The following is a 17,705-nucleotide window of genomic DNA, read 5'->3' as shown; positions in this document are numbered from 1 at the left end:
CAGCTTCTGTTTGGGGAAGCTTGAAGAAGGTAACATGATGGGTTTAATTTCAGTCTCTGCATCTCCCGGGTGGAGATGATGCTCTCCAAATACAAACTTGTCATCACTTGAGAGTTAATGATCTAGAAGTGGCATCATTATGGGGCTTTCCTCATAGACGCCAGCATCTCATTATACAAAGTTTATGTCTTTATAGCACTTGTCACAGATCCCCATAAATTATACAGTTTACTTATATTCAGCAGAATCATGTCACCTAAAAAGAAGTCATAATGCAGGGCTCTCTCAATTAGCTAAGATTACAATTCCCTTCCCCCCTTCTTGGGATTAAGAGGTAGTCATGTGCCAAAAACATGGGTGAAGGCCTGAAAAGTTTCATTCACCTGGGAGGCCAGATCTACATTTGAAAAAGAGATATACTCATAATCCCTTCTTTCTAAGGAAACAGACAAAAGGACACTGGTGTAAAACTTCCCCCAAACAATTCAATTGGAGGAAGTGTGTCACTGACTTTTCCCCTCTCCCTGAAGGCACGTTTCCTTCCTAGTCTTTGCTTCTCTTATCTGGGAGAATTTTCCCCCCCAAGCGAAGCATGAACCGTTGTTAAGTGGAAAATGGAGGCTGAATTTTACATGGCGATTCTTACCTGCTTGATCCTCGGACGCTCGGGTGAGTGGGTCTGCCTCAGTTTCCTGGGGCATCTCTGAGAAAGCTAGCTGAGGCAGCCCTTGGCCTTTGAAAAGTATCCGGAAATAGGGGAGAACTGGAGCCAGGTCTCCATGGCAGTGTAGCCAAAGACGGCGGGGAAGGGGAATAAGAAAGGAGCCAGCTGTACCCACAATGCTGAGATTTCTCTCCAAAAGCAAAATAAGTGTTGTCAGGTCCACCAAGTGCCTTGGGCAGCTCAGCTCCTGAAAGGAAGGGCCTCAGAGTGAAGGGCTCTGAGAAGACACCTTTATTACTGCATAACAGTGTTGTATTCTCTGTGCTTTTTCCCAACCAAGTCATAGTTTCGCTTTCTTTTGTACTAAAGAAAGAAAATATAAGGAATGTATTAAAGAGGGTGAGGAAGTGTGTTTTATTTGGAATTTGTCATTTGTGGGGACTGAATATAAGCTCGCCTATGAAAACATGGGAAACCTAGGCAGTTTATGTTAAAAACTCATTGAAAATTACTTCTGAGCCTGAATATTTTACTTTTTAGTATGAATGTTTAATGACTGTGTATTTACTTCTCTATGTCAAGAAATGCTGATAGTTTAAAATTTCTTAATATTTGGTGGAAAACTATAAACATTGTCACAAATAAATGCTTCTCTCCAGAACTATAGGAAATTTAGCTTCTGATAAACAAAACTTTCATTGTTTGCTGTTAGCTAGAAGTTAGTTGTACTTGGAGAGGTGGGAAATTCTGTTTTATTATCTTTTGACAAATGGGCCTAGTTTTTAAGTACTTATTCAAACTATGCAACTTGTAAACAAATACTCCCTGAGCTTAAGGACTGGAAAGAGAATTTTTTTTTTTAGAGTTGGGAAGGACTGTGAAACAGAAAGAATCAAATGGTGAAAGGGAAGCTGAGCTTTGCATAAGTAACAAGCTAAAGCTGCACACCACTTTTTGATGTGCCTTCCTCATCTAGAGAAAAACCATATTCTTTGAATGATTTTGCTTCCTTTCCAAGATTCCTTTGCTATTCCCATGAGGATGTGTTCTCTTCACTAAATCATGTAAAAGTTTAACAAGGGAGAGCTAAGTATGACATTTTGTCATTTGGTATCAATCTGGATGCTTTCTTTTTTTCTTGTTTTGTTTAGTTTTGTTTGCTTGCTTGGGTTGCCCTTCCCCCCTTAGGATTTTTAAATCATGTGATCTGAATCTGGGATTATTCACTTACAATGCTAGAAAGCACAAAATATAAGAAAGCCTGGTGTTTTTACTTAGTTGATTTGTGGGTACCTAGGTGTTCTTGCTATTTAATGGCCCTTATGACATAGTTTATAAGCTTTTCATCTTCCAGAGGGGTTCCAGATTGTCCATGTCCACAAACAGCAGTGCCTTTCCATAAAGCAGAAGGTGATCATGGGCTCATGCAATGGCACCAGCCAGAACCAGCAGTGGCTGTGGACCGAGGACGGGAAGCTTCTTCACCTTAAATCTGCACTGTGCCTTGGTGTCTCCAACTCCTCAGGGGGCCCTTTCCGTGCAGTGGTCGGCATCCACTGTGCCCAGGCACCCCGATGGACCTGCCATGAGCAGAAAGGTTTCCTTGAGGTGGAAAGTACCTCTCTCTTTCTCAAGAAACAAGGCCCCAAAGTAGTGGTAAGAAAGGACAAGAAATACCTCCATAGCTGGATGAGAATAGAGGTCAACAAAGAGGGGAAACTGGCCAATGAAAGCCTCTGTCTAAAGCAAGGTGAGTGATCCCTTTCAGAATCAGTTCTGGAAATCATTGTACTAAATGTCTTGTCTTCACATGATCCTGAGGGAGGCATTTGCACCAATCCATTTCTTTTAGAAGATTTATCAACTAACAGAAGTAGATTGGATGGTGCCCAATGGTAGAAAACTTCATTATCTTCACTAAAATCAGCAACTTATGGTTCTGTTATTCACTTTTCCTTCTTTAACAACTCAACTTTTTTTTAAACTTATGTGTCTGTGTCTGTGTGTGCAGGCATGTATGTGTGTGTGCTGCTTCTCTGTGGAGGTCAAAGGACAACCTTGGGTGTTGGGCTTTGCCTTCCCCCACATTTAAGACAGCGTCTCTTGTTCACTACTGCATTCACCAGACTAAGCTGCCTGTGAACCTTTAGGAATTCGTCTTTTTCCACCCCACAACTCGCTGTAGGGACTGCAGATTTGCACTACTGCACCTAGCATTACATAGGTTCTTAGGATGTAAACTTAGCCTTCATACCTACTGAGCTATCTCCCATACCCATACCAGACACTATGATCAAGTTCTACTGGATGTGGGAATATAAATCTAGGCATATACATACCGTGTACATGCAGTGACTAAAGTCAGTGATCAAGAAATCAGATTTTGCTGCCCTAGACACTTCTATCCTCAGACGATAAGATGCATTAGAATATTTGTATACGCATGCACAAATTCCTGGTGCAGTAACAATCCAATCCAGAGTTCGGAATTTTGTTTGTGGAATATGTACCCAGCTTAATCTTCTCTTAAATTAGACATTTTCATTGTTAATTTCCTCCTCCATTAGAGGTTTACTCTGGGATGCCATGAAGGACAAAGCTAACAGAATCACAATGTATTAGGCACAAAAGAACCTTAAAAATCACTAGGAGGCTTAGAAATGAAGCTTCTCAATAAAGAGACTGAAGTTTGCAAAGGTTAAGTAATTTGTTCCAAACCTAAGTTTTTAACTCCTTATCCAGTTGACATCCCATATACCAATGTTTCCCAGTGCTCCTTAATACTCACCCAGTGCTGGCCCAGTGCTGATTCAGTACTGAACCAGTGCTTCCTAGTGCTGATCCAGTGCTCACTCAGTGCTTCCCAGGTCTCCCCAAGTCTTCCTGGTACTGATCCATAGGCTTTTGCCAGACTGGTTGTGTTAGAATCCCCTGGGGATCTTAATAAAAATACAGGATTCCTTCACATCATTTCTTCCTCCACAGCTACCCCCAACATTCTAACTCAGTAAATTTGGCTCTCTACTTGACAGTAATGTGAGTCAGTAATCCCACTGGGGAATCAGCATCCACTGTACCCTTTAATCTTTTTCTTAGGTGTTCATTTTCAAGGCTGATATGAGTTTTTCTAGCATGCTAATCTTTGGACAGTCACTTATTCATAAGTTAAACAAGCACTTAATTAGATGCTGGTTGAATGCTCTTCTACAATAGACACTGAGTTATGGACTTGGGCTCAGTTCTTGCACCGTTTCTGACTATGCAAAAAGAATAAAAATATAATAGTCAATTAGAAATGTTCAACTTTATCTGAAAATATGCAGCACATAGGGTCAATCTGTACTTCCCTGTGCTTCATTTGTTTTGGTCTGTCCTGAATGACCCAGAAACCTGGTAAATATGACAGTTGTACTGTTGTCCACAGGAAGTGAGATTCATCTCAAACCTCAAAACATGCTAAGCAAGTGCTGTACCACTGAACTACAGCCGAAGCTCTTGGTGTTTTAAGAGCACGTTTTACTAATGTAGCCCAAAGTGCCCTGGAAGGAGTTTGTAGGTAGGCTAATCTCAAACTGTGGTTCCTCCTGCCTTAGCTTCCCAAGTACAATGATTACAGGTGTGTGCTGCCATACTCAGCTTGAAAATAGTTATTTTTAAAATTAACATTTTAAGGCATTTTTTAAAATAGGGTTCTAAAGCTGTTTTCTGAGTCATGTGAATGATAATAAAAACACTATATCCAAAATACCAACCTAGCTGGTTAATACTGAAGAATAAACCAGGTTAGGGGCTGGTGGTTTAGCTCAGTGGTAGAGCCATTGCCTAGTAAGCAGAAGCACAAACCCTGGGTTCCGTCCCCATCTATGCAAAAGAAAAAAATGTTAAAGCCAGAAGTAATCACTCTTAACTGTAATCCAGTACTGTTCTATAATTCCAGCACCTGGGAGGCTGAGGCAAGAGGTTACCCATGAGTTCGAAGCCATCTTGGGCTACATTGTGAGGTCCAGGTAAACCTGGACTATAGAGAAAAATCTTATCTCAAAACAGAAGGAAGAAAAATGAAAATAACATTCTTCTCATATGATCTCTTGTCAATGAGATACCAAATATTCAAATATTTAGAAGCATTCATGTTATGAATTCATATGAGGGAATAATTGATAATGTCAAAAGATGTGTTCAATAGCATTGAATATAATATATATCATATAATCATGCATTGGACTTTTTGTTGGTTTTTTGAGGCAGGATCACAACTATGTAGCCCCAGCTGGCCTGAAACTTACTATGTAAACCACCCCAGGCTAATCTCCATCTCAGAGGGATCCACTTGCCTCTGCCTCCTGAGCTCTGGGATAAAGGCATGCACCAGCACACCCAGCTTCAACTTTTTAAGCACTGTCATCTAAAAATAAAATGTACTCTAAGTCCCAAATCTCTGATCTGTACACTCTTCAAACATGACACTGACAAGTGGAGGGCCTTCTTGCTTAGCTGCTCCTTATAAATTAAAGGAAACTATAGTAGTCTACAGTTGGGGGTATATTTGGATATTAGTACATTCCAAATTTCACTTAAAATCTGCTTGAAAAAAGTCATTTCCCCATGGTCAAGTCTTTTCTGTAATACAGAAGTTATACAGAAAAACATAGGCCAAGCAAACCATTATACCATATGCTTATAGAGAACAGGGGTCACACCTGACAGTCTTCTTAAAGTGTTCCATGAGGAATATATTCCAGGATCCCAAGTGGATGTCTAAAACTGCAGATAGTACAAAACTCATATGCTGGGGGTTTTTTCCTATATTTACATATTGATGATAAAGCTTAGTTTATAAACCTAGTACAATGAAAAATTAATAGTCACTCACCATAACTTAGAAAAATTATAATGCAGCCTTTCAAAATATTTTATAACTTCTCTTTGGCATACCTATAATGCCATCACTATTCTTGCACTTTGAGGCCATTGCTAAGCAAAATAAGACTTACTTGAATGTAAGCACTGAGGCAGTGGACAACAGGTCAGCTAATAGTCAACATGGCTGTTAGGCTGGGCAGGTAGCATATACAATATGAATGAGCTGGCCAAAGGTATGATTCAAGTACCAGGTGGGACAGGGTGGCAAGATTTGGGATTTCATCCCACTATTAGAATGGTACACAATTTAAAATATATGAGGCATTTATCTTAGGATTTTCTATTTAATATTTAGGCCACAGTTAACCAAGGATAACTAAAAGTGAAGAGCCTGAAACCACTGGAAAGGGGAAACATTGGAGCTAACTTGGTTGCTGTGTTCAACAAATCATGACTAAATGAATAAATGTTTCAACTTCCAGAAAGTATTAACTATCAGGGTTGTAGGGGGAAAAATAATAAGGCTTTAATGAAAAAAGATTTCATTTCTCTCAAAGGAGAAATGCTACATTAAAAGCATGATTATTTCTTTTTCTCCGATCCAATCCAAGTATAAGTTTTAAATATACTAAGCCATCAAAACTCAAGAGTCTCTTTGATTGCAGCAAGGAATAAGTTTGTCTCGCAAACAGGCAATGAAATTTGCAGTGGTCCAATTACTGAAGCTCTAGAAGGCAGAAAATAACTGATGTAGGAAAATAACTTGTTTGATCTCCATATCTCTATATGAAATGGATGTGTTCTTAAAGGGACTTATGGTCTGCCAGTAGATCTAAACAAATAATCCCTGACAAGTGGAAACTAAAGCATTTAAATTGCCTTCAACAATGCCCACACAAATTGTTTAGATCTTACAGATATAATTCCAGGATTACCAAAGGTACAAAATTCCCTCCGTGGTTAAGATACCTTTTTCAAGAGGCATCCAGTCCACTTACATTACTAAAAATCTGAATGGTTGTCTAAAACGATTTCCTTTACTCATATACTTCTTATTGTATAGAGATTAACACTGTAGGATATAAACCAACGTCTAGTCCACATGTACTACATATTCATTACAAAATCTCCTGTTTATGCTGCACAAGATAATTTTTCAAGTGTCCTTATTATGACTGAACTAGTGAACTCACCAAAAAAGCAAAACTTCATTGAGATAGTATGCCATATTGTTTTCAGTTTGGGTAGAACTACTGGCTTAAGTAATTGCCTAATGGAGTGAGAGGATCAAATGCCTAAACCTTGCAAAAAATAAATAGTCATGCTGTCTGGAGAAAAGCTTCTAGTGGAAATGACTTCCTTTAGTTCCTGGCAGATGTTCTTATGAATATAGAAACTGTGGGGGAAATAGAAAGTGTCATTTGTATATGCAGATCCTACTTGGACCAAGCTTGCTGTCAAATCATTTTGGGGTTTTTCTTTTTTAAAAAAATAATTTTATTTATTAGTTTATGTGTATGAGTGTATTGCCTGCATGTATGTGAGTGCACCTGTGTCATACAATGCCGTGGAGGTCAGAAGAGGGCGTTGGATTCCCCCAGAACTCGAGTTAAGAGCATCCAGAATTCCTCAACCATTTTCAGCCTGTGACACAGCAATGTGAAATCTGGGATTTTTTTTTTTAATTTTCAAATTTTTGTCACTATGAAGCCCTTCCTCCTTTTAAAATAGATGGCATTGCACGACATGGGTGCACTCACATACCTGCAGGCAATACACTCATACACATAAAATAATAAATAAAATTATTTATTAAAAATAAAAACATTTTTAAAATAAAATAAATGAATTATTTAGTATGCTTTCAAGGAAGGTAAAATTCTCTTTTTAGTTTTTGGTTGTTTGAAGATACTAAAACATTTCTTTTACTTTAAAACTTTTTTCTTCAAAGAAAAACCATTTCACTGGGCCTGGTGATACTGCCTGTGTTCTCAGCACTTGGGAAGCAGAGGCAGGAGGTTGGCCAGTTTCCAATAGAGAGCAAGATCACTCTGTCTCAAAAAATAAAAATTAAATTTAAAAATAAACAAACAACAACAACAAAAATCTGCAGATGTAGCTTAGTGGCAGAGCACTTGTCTAGCACAAGACCCTCCTTTCAGTCTCCATCACTATAGTTCTAGGCATTCTCCCTGTTGTGTCTAATGGAAAGGCCAGTCCCAGGATGCCCGAGGTTCATAAATAGTTGCTGGTTCAGCATTATGCATATGACCTCGAGAACCCTGAATTTAGAAACTGTTCTTCCTCCTTCATCCAGCATGCTTTCCTTTCAGTCCACCTTCCCATCCTTTTTCCCAAAAGAAAACATGGAATATTGAAGTAAAACAGGGGCATCGTCATAACGCAACCCACAGTATTACACAATACTCAGTTTATTAATAACTGGCTGCTGAAAAGTATTTCTTTGAGTTCATTAGTCTTCCTAAATCTAAATTAATCGCTCAGCTCTACTTTGGTATTTTGCTATGCTATGTCTTGGTATGAATTTTCATTTGTTAATTTTACTTTATTTCCAGTTGAATATTTATAGAGTGATTTAGATATATATTTTAAGTGTAATCTTTATTTCACTGATTACATTTTCTGAATGCTAATTATCTAGATCATTTCCAATAGTTACTTAACTACTAAAATTCCCATTCTTTTCCTTTACCTTTATGGAGCTCAAAATTGTTTAGTGTGTGTGTGTGTGTGTGTGTGTGTGTGTGTGTGTGTGTGTGTGCATCACTCTTTTCTTAAAGTATTTTCTGCTTCATTTTTACCTTTTCCACATAATTCACTCATTTTAAAAAGATGAATTATACTTGGCATCTCTTTGCAAAGTAGAAATACTAATATGGTTTTCAAAATTCTTACCTATAAAATGAGTTAATATAAGCTTTTGTTTCCAACATGCTTAAAAGTTATTTGTACCATTTAAAGAGGAGAAACTCATAATTTATTATCTTTATTGTTACACAAAAATCTCATTTCAATTAATGATTATTTCTGAGTCTGATTATTATTTCATTGTTCTTTTGAGAAAGTATTCAGAAGATGTTCTTGCTCAAATATAGTCAATACATAGCATCTTATAGATGAACTTGCCCTGTATAAAGAGCTGGTCACAACTTGAAGTGCTGAAACTTTTTAGAATGAACCCAGGTTGGCCCACCTTGCCTTGAATTGTGTTCTAGGAGGAATTTCATTATAATGTAGAAACAATGTATTAGCAATGGCACAATAAAGCTTTTAAAAATAGCTTTAACATATTGTTCCATTGTGTAAGAACTTTTCCTTCCATTAGTCAAAACATCTTGCTCTTCCATGAGCGGTGAAATGTCTATGGATTTTTTAAAATTTTTTATTGAATTTTTGACTCTTTTTTAAGTTGTTAGCCTTAGCTTTTAACGGCTGCACTATCCCTCCAGCCCTTATTGAATTTTTTTATATTTCATACAGAACATCTCAATCAATCTTAATCATCTTTATATCCCCTTCCACACTGGCACCCTCCCATAGCCTCCTTCACTAGAATTCATAATTTGGTCATTTGTGTTAAGGCCTATTGTGTCATGTTAGTGTCCCCAGACATTTCTTAGTACAAATTCATCTACTGAGTCTAGTCAGCTTATCTAAAGTCCCTCACTTTAGGAAGATCAGCTCTTCCTCACCCAATAGTAATCAGTTGCCAATATTTCTTCAACTAAATTGGGGTCTGCTGTCCATTTCCCCAGTTTTCAGGTAAATGGATGGAATTAGAAATTGTTATACTAAGTGAAGTAACACAGACTCAGAAAAACAATGTATGGATTGTTTAAGAACATCAGAAGGTATTATAGGCACCAAAACATCCAATGATATACTATTTTAATATAGTTTCATATGTCTGTTTCAACAGAGTTCAATAATAGAAAAAAAAATAATTTTCTTTCTTCCTATCTATTTTACAAACTTCCAATACCCACATAAAAATTATTATAATTGTTAGGTATATAATGCCTATAATCTCAGCACTTGGGAAGTAGAGAAAGATGGAAAATGCATAACCAGAAATTTTGAGGCTGGACTGGGCTACATGAGACCCTATCAGAGAGAGAGAGACAGAGATAGAGACAGAGAGAGAACAGGCTAAAGCCATGTACTAGAACCATCTTTGGAACCTGTTAGAAATGCAGGGCCAGAGTCTCACACTAAATGTAACTACATTTCTAGAGCAGCTCCTAGAGGGCAGTTAAGACAAACAACCTCCAAAGGTGGTCCTAACACTACCAACTTTGCAAACCACTCCTTTAAAACTCACAAAATATGGAAATTGGATGTTAAGGCTAAAATCTGTCTAGCACAAGTTAAAAACACAGGCACAAAATAAATAGGTATTAGACTTATATATTCTATAGCTTTTCTTTGGGGAAAAAAGGAGGGAGTGGTCTAAAATGGTAAATGGATATATTTGGTTTGAGGTGTTTTAAATATATATGAGGTCTGTCACAGCAATACCCCACTCTCTGGTACCAATTTGTGTTCCAGTTTGTTTCTCCATTGCTGTGACAAAATACTCTGACCAATACCACATAGGGGGGTGGGGCAGTATTTTGTCTTGCAGTTCCCAGGTCACGATTCATCAGGGAACTCAAGGTAGGAACTCAGGGCAGGAATCTGGAGGCAGGAGTTGAAGCGCAGGCCATGAAGGAACATTGCTTACTGGTTTGCTCCCCTGGCCCTTGCTCAGTCTGCTTTCTTATACAATACAGAACAACCTGCCCAGGGCGGCACAGCCCACAGTGGGCTGGGTCCTCCCACATCACTCAACAATCAAGAAAATGTCCCACAGACATGGTCACAGTCCAGTTCAATAGAAGCAAACTGAGGCTCCCTTGACCCAGGTTTGTCAAGTTGACAACTAAAGCTATCCGGCACAGACATATTTTTCTGCTGTTGTCTTTTGTGTTGCTCTTCATCTTCTCTTATTTACATATGCTGTCCTATGAAATATGCTAATTAGATGACATTAGAATGGAAAAGAATGAGGTTCAAAGGGGGTTAAATGAAGCAGACAAGAACAGCAACAGTATAATGACTGATTAATTCTTAAAGAGGTGACCACTTGACATATAATACTTGCTTAGTAAATAGTTGTTTGAATAAATGAACTCATAAAGGAGTAGTGAAAAGTAAAAATTTGCCTTGTCATCTTAAAGTCAAAACTCTTCAAGGTTACGGTGACCAGGTTTGGATAAGATGTTGTAGGTTTTTATATTCCTGACAACACATCATCTAATACAGGCAATAAAACATCAAACATACCCTATCAGCCAATGATTTGCAGAATTTTCCAATGTTTTATTTTGTGTGGCTTTGCTCTAAAGTGTTGCTACACAGTGACTCAAAGGCCAGTGTCATCATCACCTGAGAGCTCATCAGAAATGCTGAATTTGATTTTCTCTGTTCCTCAGAATGTGCCTGTTAGCAACAACCCCAAGAAACAGAAGCCACATTTTTTTATATTTTATTTATTATTCTTATTTTATGTATATGAGTGTATTGCCTACATGCATGTAAGTGCATCCGTGTCATGCAATGCCCATGGAGGTCAGAAGAGGGTGTGGACCCCTTGGAAGTAGAGTTATGAACAGCTGTTAGCCACCACGTGGGTACTTGGAATTGAACCCAAGTCCTCTGCAAGAGCAGCCAGTGCTCCTAACTGTTGAGCCATCTCTCTAGCCCTGAGACCACTTTTTTGTTTTTGTTTTTTTTTGGTCTTTTTGAGACAGGGTCTCCTTGTAGACCCAGCTGTCCTGGAACTCACTATGTAGACCAGGCTGGCCTCAAACTCACAAACATCCACCTGCCTCTGCCTCCCAAGTGCTGGGAATTAAAGGCGTGCACCACCATGCCTGGCCGAGAACACATTTTTAAATGATGGCTAGGTGAACCTATTTCAGAAACCAATTTGTTGTAGGGAATTCAGCCTACTAGCTTTTATATCCTAAACCACTCACTGTTCTTTCATAGAAAATACAATAACCTCATGATTCAGGACTCATATAACTAGAATTAAAAATACTACACATCAGTAAGTACTAAGTTGTAATTAGATAGAAGTCAGTTCTGATGTGGTACTTGGCAGTAGGGAACTAGAAGTAGCAATTATGTACTATGTATCTCAAAAATCAAAAAGAAAGGAATCTAAATGTTTTTGCCATAAAATATGATAAATGAGGCAATGTTTAAACATAATTTAAACATTATGCAATGTATAAAGATATTAAAATGTCACCAGTACACCATTAATATGTATAATTTTATGTTTTTATATATCAGTTAACATAAATTAAAAACACAAATATTCCTGTTAAGAATATTTGGACTATGGTTAAAGAAATAGAGATCATTAACTCTTCCAGGTGTTGCCAATCTTCATGAACAGTTAGGCGAGTCATTAACAGAGATTCTCAACCCAGTGTTTTATTTAACACCTCTGAGAAGCCAATTAAAATTATAACAATATCCCACATCATTTGTCCTAGATCACATGTCATAAGCTCAGAATTCTGAGATTTTGAAGATTCATGGACTCCTAAAATGATGATCTCTAGATGTTCAAATCATAAGTTTAATTCTGTCTCCTACACAGAGCTGGCTTTTTTTTTTAATAGCACAGTTCTTATAACTCTCCCTTCACCATATATTTGACAGATAGATGAATTGGACATTGGGCAAATAACATTGTCACACATCAGAGGCTCTTTGTTTTTTCATACAACTAAATTTACCCACATGCCCATTATTCCATTATTGAAATCTTTATCTATGTAAAATTGGTTTTCTATAGGGCTGGGAATGTGGCTCAGCTGGTAAAGTGCTTGACTAGCATGCCCAAAGCCCAGGGTTTGGTCCCAGCTTGGTGATGCACACCTATAATCTCAACACCTGGGAGGTGGAGGCAGGAGGATCAGAAGTTCAAGGTTATCCTCTGGTTACTTAGTGAGTTCAATACCACACGACCATATAGCTTATCTCAAAATAAAATTGGTTTATGTAAGCCAGGCGGGCATGATGGCACTCGGGAGGCAGAGGCAGGTGGATCTCTGTGAGTTCAAGGCCAGCCTGGTCTACATAGTGAGTTTCAGGACAGGGTGCTACAGGGAGACCTGTCTCAAAAAGACCAAAAAAAAATTTTTTTAATTTAAAAATTGTTTTATGTGAATAATCCATAAAACATGAGAATAATTTTTGCACTGTCCTTTCTTTACCTCAGCTGGCGTGGCAGCAGAAGTTTCTGTGAGGAGCACTAGAAACACAGCTGTTCCCCAGATCCCCACTACTTTTAACACAGTCCCATACAGCCCAGAGCACCTCATTAGGCATACCACAGAGGCCTTCATCAGAAATTCTACAGAGAACTACAGTCAAAACAGCAGTGAGAGACATCTCCCCAATTTGTACACAGCTGGAACTACAGATGTGTCTTGGGCTCCATCGACTACTCGGCCTTTCTCCAGCACCACTGCAGAGGTAAAAGAAGGGAGGGGGTCTTGGCCTGTGAATGGTCTCAGAAAGTTCTTCTCTCAAAAAGACTTGCTTTCTTAAAAGTGTCACTAATGCACTAAGAAATCAGTCGCTTTATGTCTTAACTGCAAATTGAACATGAATGCCTTCGTCACTGAATGAATGCGTATCACTGAAATGTGTGCATTTTGATAAGGTGAAGATAGTTGGGTTTACCATGACATAACTGCACTCTTGCAGGTTGGCTACATTTTTTTAACTAAAGTCAGAGCTCACTGCCTTAAGTATAGCCTAAGATCAGCAAATAGGAATCAAAACCAATACTTTGCAGTTCAGACTTCTTTATGCTCTAAGAGAGAGGCAAGAGTCACAAAGAAATGGCAGATTCAGAGTCACTCTAATTGATTTTGGAGGTCAAAGAGAAGCAGAAGTCATGCCACTTCCTCATCAGTATCCACCATGTGTCACCTACCTATGATCCTGGTAGTCCACGAGGTGACAGATGAGTCAAATGACTAAGAAGCAGGTATGGCTGGTCATAGGCGTCTGCCCAGATCCTCTCTCTGCTTTTAGTGTTCATTTCTTTGGTTTGGCTTTCCTCTCAGAGTTTTGGACCACAGTGTAGACAATATTAATAGAATTACAACAGATTGAAAAAGTTCAAACTTGGAGAACATGGGTGTATTGATGGTAGACCACATGCCTATGTGGGTCAAGCCCTGAGTTAAAACCCTAGCACAGAGAGAGAGAGAGAGAGAGAGAGAGAGAGAGAGAGATTTTCACTTGAAGGTGTTAAGCTTTTTCCTAATTGGCAACCCAAATCATTCAAAGAAAGGAAAAGTTCAACACTATTCCAATGACGGATATCCAGTCAGTCCTCTCCTTTCCTTTGCTGTCTGTGGGTCTCAGCTACTGAGCACATACATCATTATGGGTCACAAAACAAATATAGCCTGAATATTGAACAACTTCTGAGACTATTTTTGTTCCCACTTTTCTCTTACCATAAATCTTCCCTGTGACCCAGTTATTTCCTTGTCTCCAAACAGAAGTTAAGAAGGACCCATCACTTTTTTGGAGACTTTAGATCACTTTCAAGCACAGTACACAATCTCAGCCCATTACTATTAATATCTATTTCTGGAACATAAATTCTAAATCTGATTTTAAAGGTCAGCTTTGCCTCTTTCATTCCTCCACCCAGTTTGAGCTTACAGAAGAGAAAGGGGAATAAATCCAAAGTCTCTCAACCCCTGTCTTGATTTCTACCCACCTCTACGCTCAGTAGCTCATTACGGTTTCAGAGCTGCTTGGGCATGGAAAGTAGGAAAGGAGAACAGGAAATGGGAGCAGGAGCGCCATGATGTCAGGATGCCTCTGTCAACTAGCACTGGGTACTCCCTAACTCTCCAGCTCCTGAGGCCTTTCAACCACTCATGTGAAAGATTTGCCACTTGCTTATGAAAGCGAACGCTTCTTGGTAAATCACCTCCTTATTTTGTCTGCACGTGCCTCAACCAAAACTTCCATTCTAACATTAGTTTAGAAGAGTAATTTACATCTAAACTTAATTATATATAATAACACAGAAAAGATTAAGGCTATCAAATAAGAAACATATTGAATAGAAACTACATAGGAACATATCTTCCTGAATACTAAAGGTTGTCTTTTAGCAAAAAAGATTATTCTCTCCTTCTTGCTCAGGTCTGACATTATGAAACCCAAGTTGGCTGGGCTCTCCTGGAATGTGTTGAGAACACCCAGTTGTGGAGCTCTGTTGCAGATTGCTGGTTGGGCCATCCTAGTCCTACATGACAGAGTTTGCAAAATCAGCCCCCAAGTAGTGCTTGTAGCCTTGGATCATGGCAAACACACTGGCAATCAATTTTTTTAAAGCCCATTTTTAAAATGAAGCCCACAACAGTGTTTTGTAAGCTCTCGATGAGGCACCCAAAATGACTAGTTATCTCATGGGGTTTTTTCTTCCTCAAAGTTCAGGCAAGATCATCTAGTTTATGTCCTGGGAAGCTTGAGTATAAAAGTCTTGCTCTATCCAAAGATAGTGTCTCCAAATGCAGCTTTCCATAATTCTGAACTCTAATCTAGTCATCCCTAGATACTTCATTTAAAGGAGTACTTTATAGCAATTTGTCATAAACAGCTGTAATTACATATTTTGAAAAGAAAAAAGAAGTCATTTGCAATACAAAAGTCATTTCAAGGGATACTCTGGGCAAAGAGCACCAGAACAGAAAAGTACAGTAAAAGTCATTCAGCTTTATTGCTTGCAATTGCATTGAAAACTCTGTTAGTTGTTTTCTTTTTTAATACTTTACTTATTATTTTTATTTTAAGTGTATAAGTGTATTGTCTGCATGTTCGTAGTGCACCTGTGTTATGCAGTGCCCACAGAAGTCAGAAGAGGACCTCAAATTCCCCTGGAACTGGAGTTATGGATGGTTCTTAGCCCATGTGGGTGATGGGAATCAAACCCAGGTCTTCTGCAAGAGCAGCCAGTGCTCTTGACCACTGAGTCATCTCTCCAGATGTTAGTTGGGTTTGTTTTATTATTATTATTATTATTATTATTATTATTATTATTACATAGCACCTAGTTTGTAAAGATTTTGAACTAAGTTATTTTAATTGAACTGTAGGTTGGGTGTTCTGTTATTGAGTAAAGACAAAGTTTTGCAACTGCATATAATTGACTTTATATCTCCAGCACCTGAATATAGTGCTTAAAGTTTTGAGGGAAAGAAAGGAAAGGTTTGGAATGGAGTGGAATTGAAATAATGAAGTAGAGGTGAGGGGAGTGATTGGAAAGAAATGGAATGGAGTGGACTGGAATGAACTGGAGTAGACTGGTGTGGACTAGACTGGAAAGGCTACAGTGGAGTTGGTTGTGTAGGTAGAGCCTCTAACTTGTTTCTTCTGGGCTCACTGTTGCAGCTACATTCAGCTTATAAAATCACCTGGGCTCTGAGATTAACAATCAGCTCACATGCATAACTAGCAATCAGCACTGGCTGTAGGCTGGCCATCTAGGCCACCTCATGATCCCTCATCCTCTGGTAGACAATACCAGCTTCCCTTTCATGATGAGTTAGTCCAGCTTCACAAGAGGCCAAAGGTGAATGAAGGTTGCAAGAGTCTTCAAGAATAGGCTCTGGGATCACACAATGAATGTGACCACTTCTGCCATGTTCTTTTAGTTAACACACACTACAAGCCAGCCCAAATTAAGGGGATGTGGAAATAGACCCCACTTCTTGATGAGAATTGCTCCAAAGTCACCCTGAAAAGGGGCATATATATTTTGGAATAAATCTGTGGTTATTAAACAAGATACCACATCTTATCATCACCCTCACCACCTCCAGAATTATCATCAGCATCAGCATCTCTATTTTAAAGATGCCTACTTGAAATATAAAGAGGTGGGGCTGGAGAGATGGCTCAGCGGTTAATTACACTGGTTGTTCTTGCAGAGGACCCGGGTTCGAATCCCAGCACCCACATGGCAGCTAACAACTGTCCGTAATTCCAGTCCCAAGGGATCTGACAGCCTCTTCTGACCTCCTTGGGCATTGCATGACACAGGTGCACTTACCAGCATGCAGGCAATATATGTATACACATAAAATAAAAATAATAAATTTTAAAAATTAGAAAAAAGAAATATAAAAGGTTAAAACTTACCCTAAGACTCATTCAAATAGGGTATAATAGAGTAAGAATACACACACACACACACACACACACACACACTTGAACTTGTAATCACCATATCTTCTAACATATAGCTAGCACCTCCTAATGAAGACCAATACCAAGAAGGACATGATTTGAGCTCCAGCTGTCACTCTTCTTAATGCTTCTGCAAAATAGTCCTTAGCTGATTCTTTGAGGATGTGGACTCTTTCTTGCCTTTACCATTCTCCTCTTTTTCTCACATCCTTCATTGCCAGTGTGATGTATTTAACTTTGGCATGTTGTATTCTTGGGCTAGGTTTGGTCTTAAACTCTGTGGTTTATACTTACTTGCTTTCTCCCCACCCAAGTCTGGACATTAGATGACTTAGCACACATCATGATGCAGACATAAAGAGTAAAGAAGTGAAGATTCTGGTGTCAAAGAAACCTAGCTTAAGTCCTGGTGGTATCCTTTCCTACTCTGGTTATTCTTGCTTCTTCTTTGTAATAGAGATTTTTATGGGTATTCATCTGCCTTATAACATGGCTGTGAAAATGATAATCTGATTAAAGAAATTTACGTGGTACATTGGCCATACATAAATGCATGTTCAGTAACGTTAGCAATTAGCACTGGCCGGTTTCACAGTATTGAGGAAACCAGATGAGCTAGTGAAAATGTTCTGAAAGGGATAAAATGCTGAACGTGCACCAAAAACATCATTGGCTGGTTCAGATACCACTATCTATAAATCTTGTTTAGAAGGCGCACCTCCTCCTTCCCCTCCCACCCCACCCTTGTGCTGGCTTGGGAGAGTACCAGCATTTCCTCAGTTCATGAATAGCCATTGTGGTGCTGGGCTGAGCATTCACAGTTCTGCATTTCCTTCCAGTTAGCCTTCAAAGAGATCACAGTCCAGAGTGAGTC

General features: G+C 38.7%; 1 protein-coding gene across 1 annotated transcript in view; it reads left to right on the top strand.

The window, feature by feature from the left end:
- Positions 1 to 599: 599 nt before the first annotated feature.
- Positions 600 to 17,705, top strand: part of Ptprb (protein tyrosine phosphatase receptor type B) — a 129,875-nt gene continuing 112,769 nt past the window's right edge. Inside the window, exons 1-3 of the mRNA XM_008830046.3 lie at positions 600 to 669; positions 2,019 to 2,414; positions 12,828 to 13,084. Coding sequence (XP_008828268.1) covers positions 615 to 669; positions 2,019 to 2,414; positions 12,828 to 13,084 — 708 coding nt within the window. The 5' untranslated portion in view covers positions 600 to 614. The remainder of the gene's footprint in view (positions 670 to 2,018; positions 2,415 to 12,827; positions 13,085 to 17,705) is intronic.

The sequence above is a fragment of the Nannospalax galili genome, unplaced genomic scaffold (genome assembly GCF_000622305.1).
Source record: "Nannospalax galili isolate Female #2095 unplaced genomic scaffold, S.galili_v1.0 scaffold74, whole genome shotgun sequence".
Taxonomy (NCBI): domain Eukaryota; kingdom Metazoa; phylum Chordata; class Mammalia; order Rodentia; family Spalacidae; genus Nannospalax; species Nannospalax galili.
The sequence above is the reverse complement of the archived record's forward strand: the minus strand, read 5'-3'. Positions and strand labels throughout refer to the sequence as shown.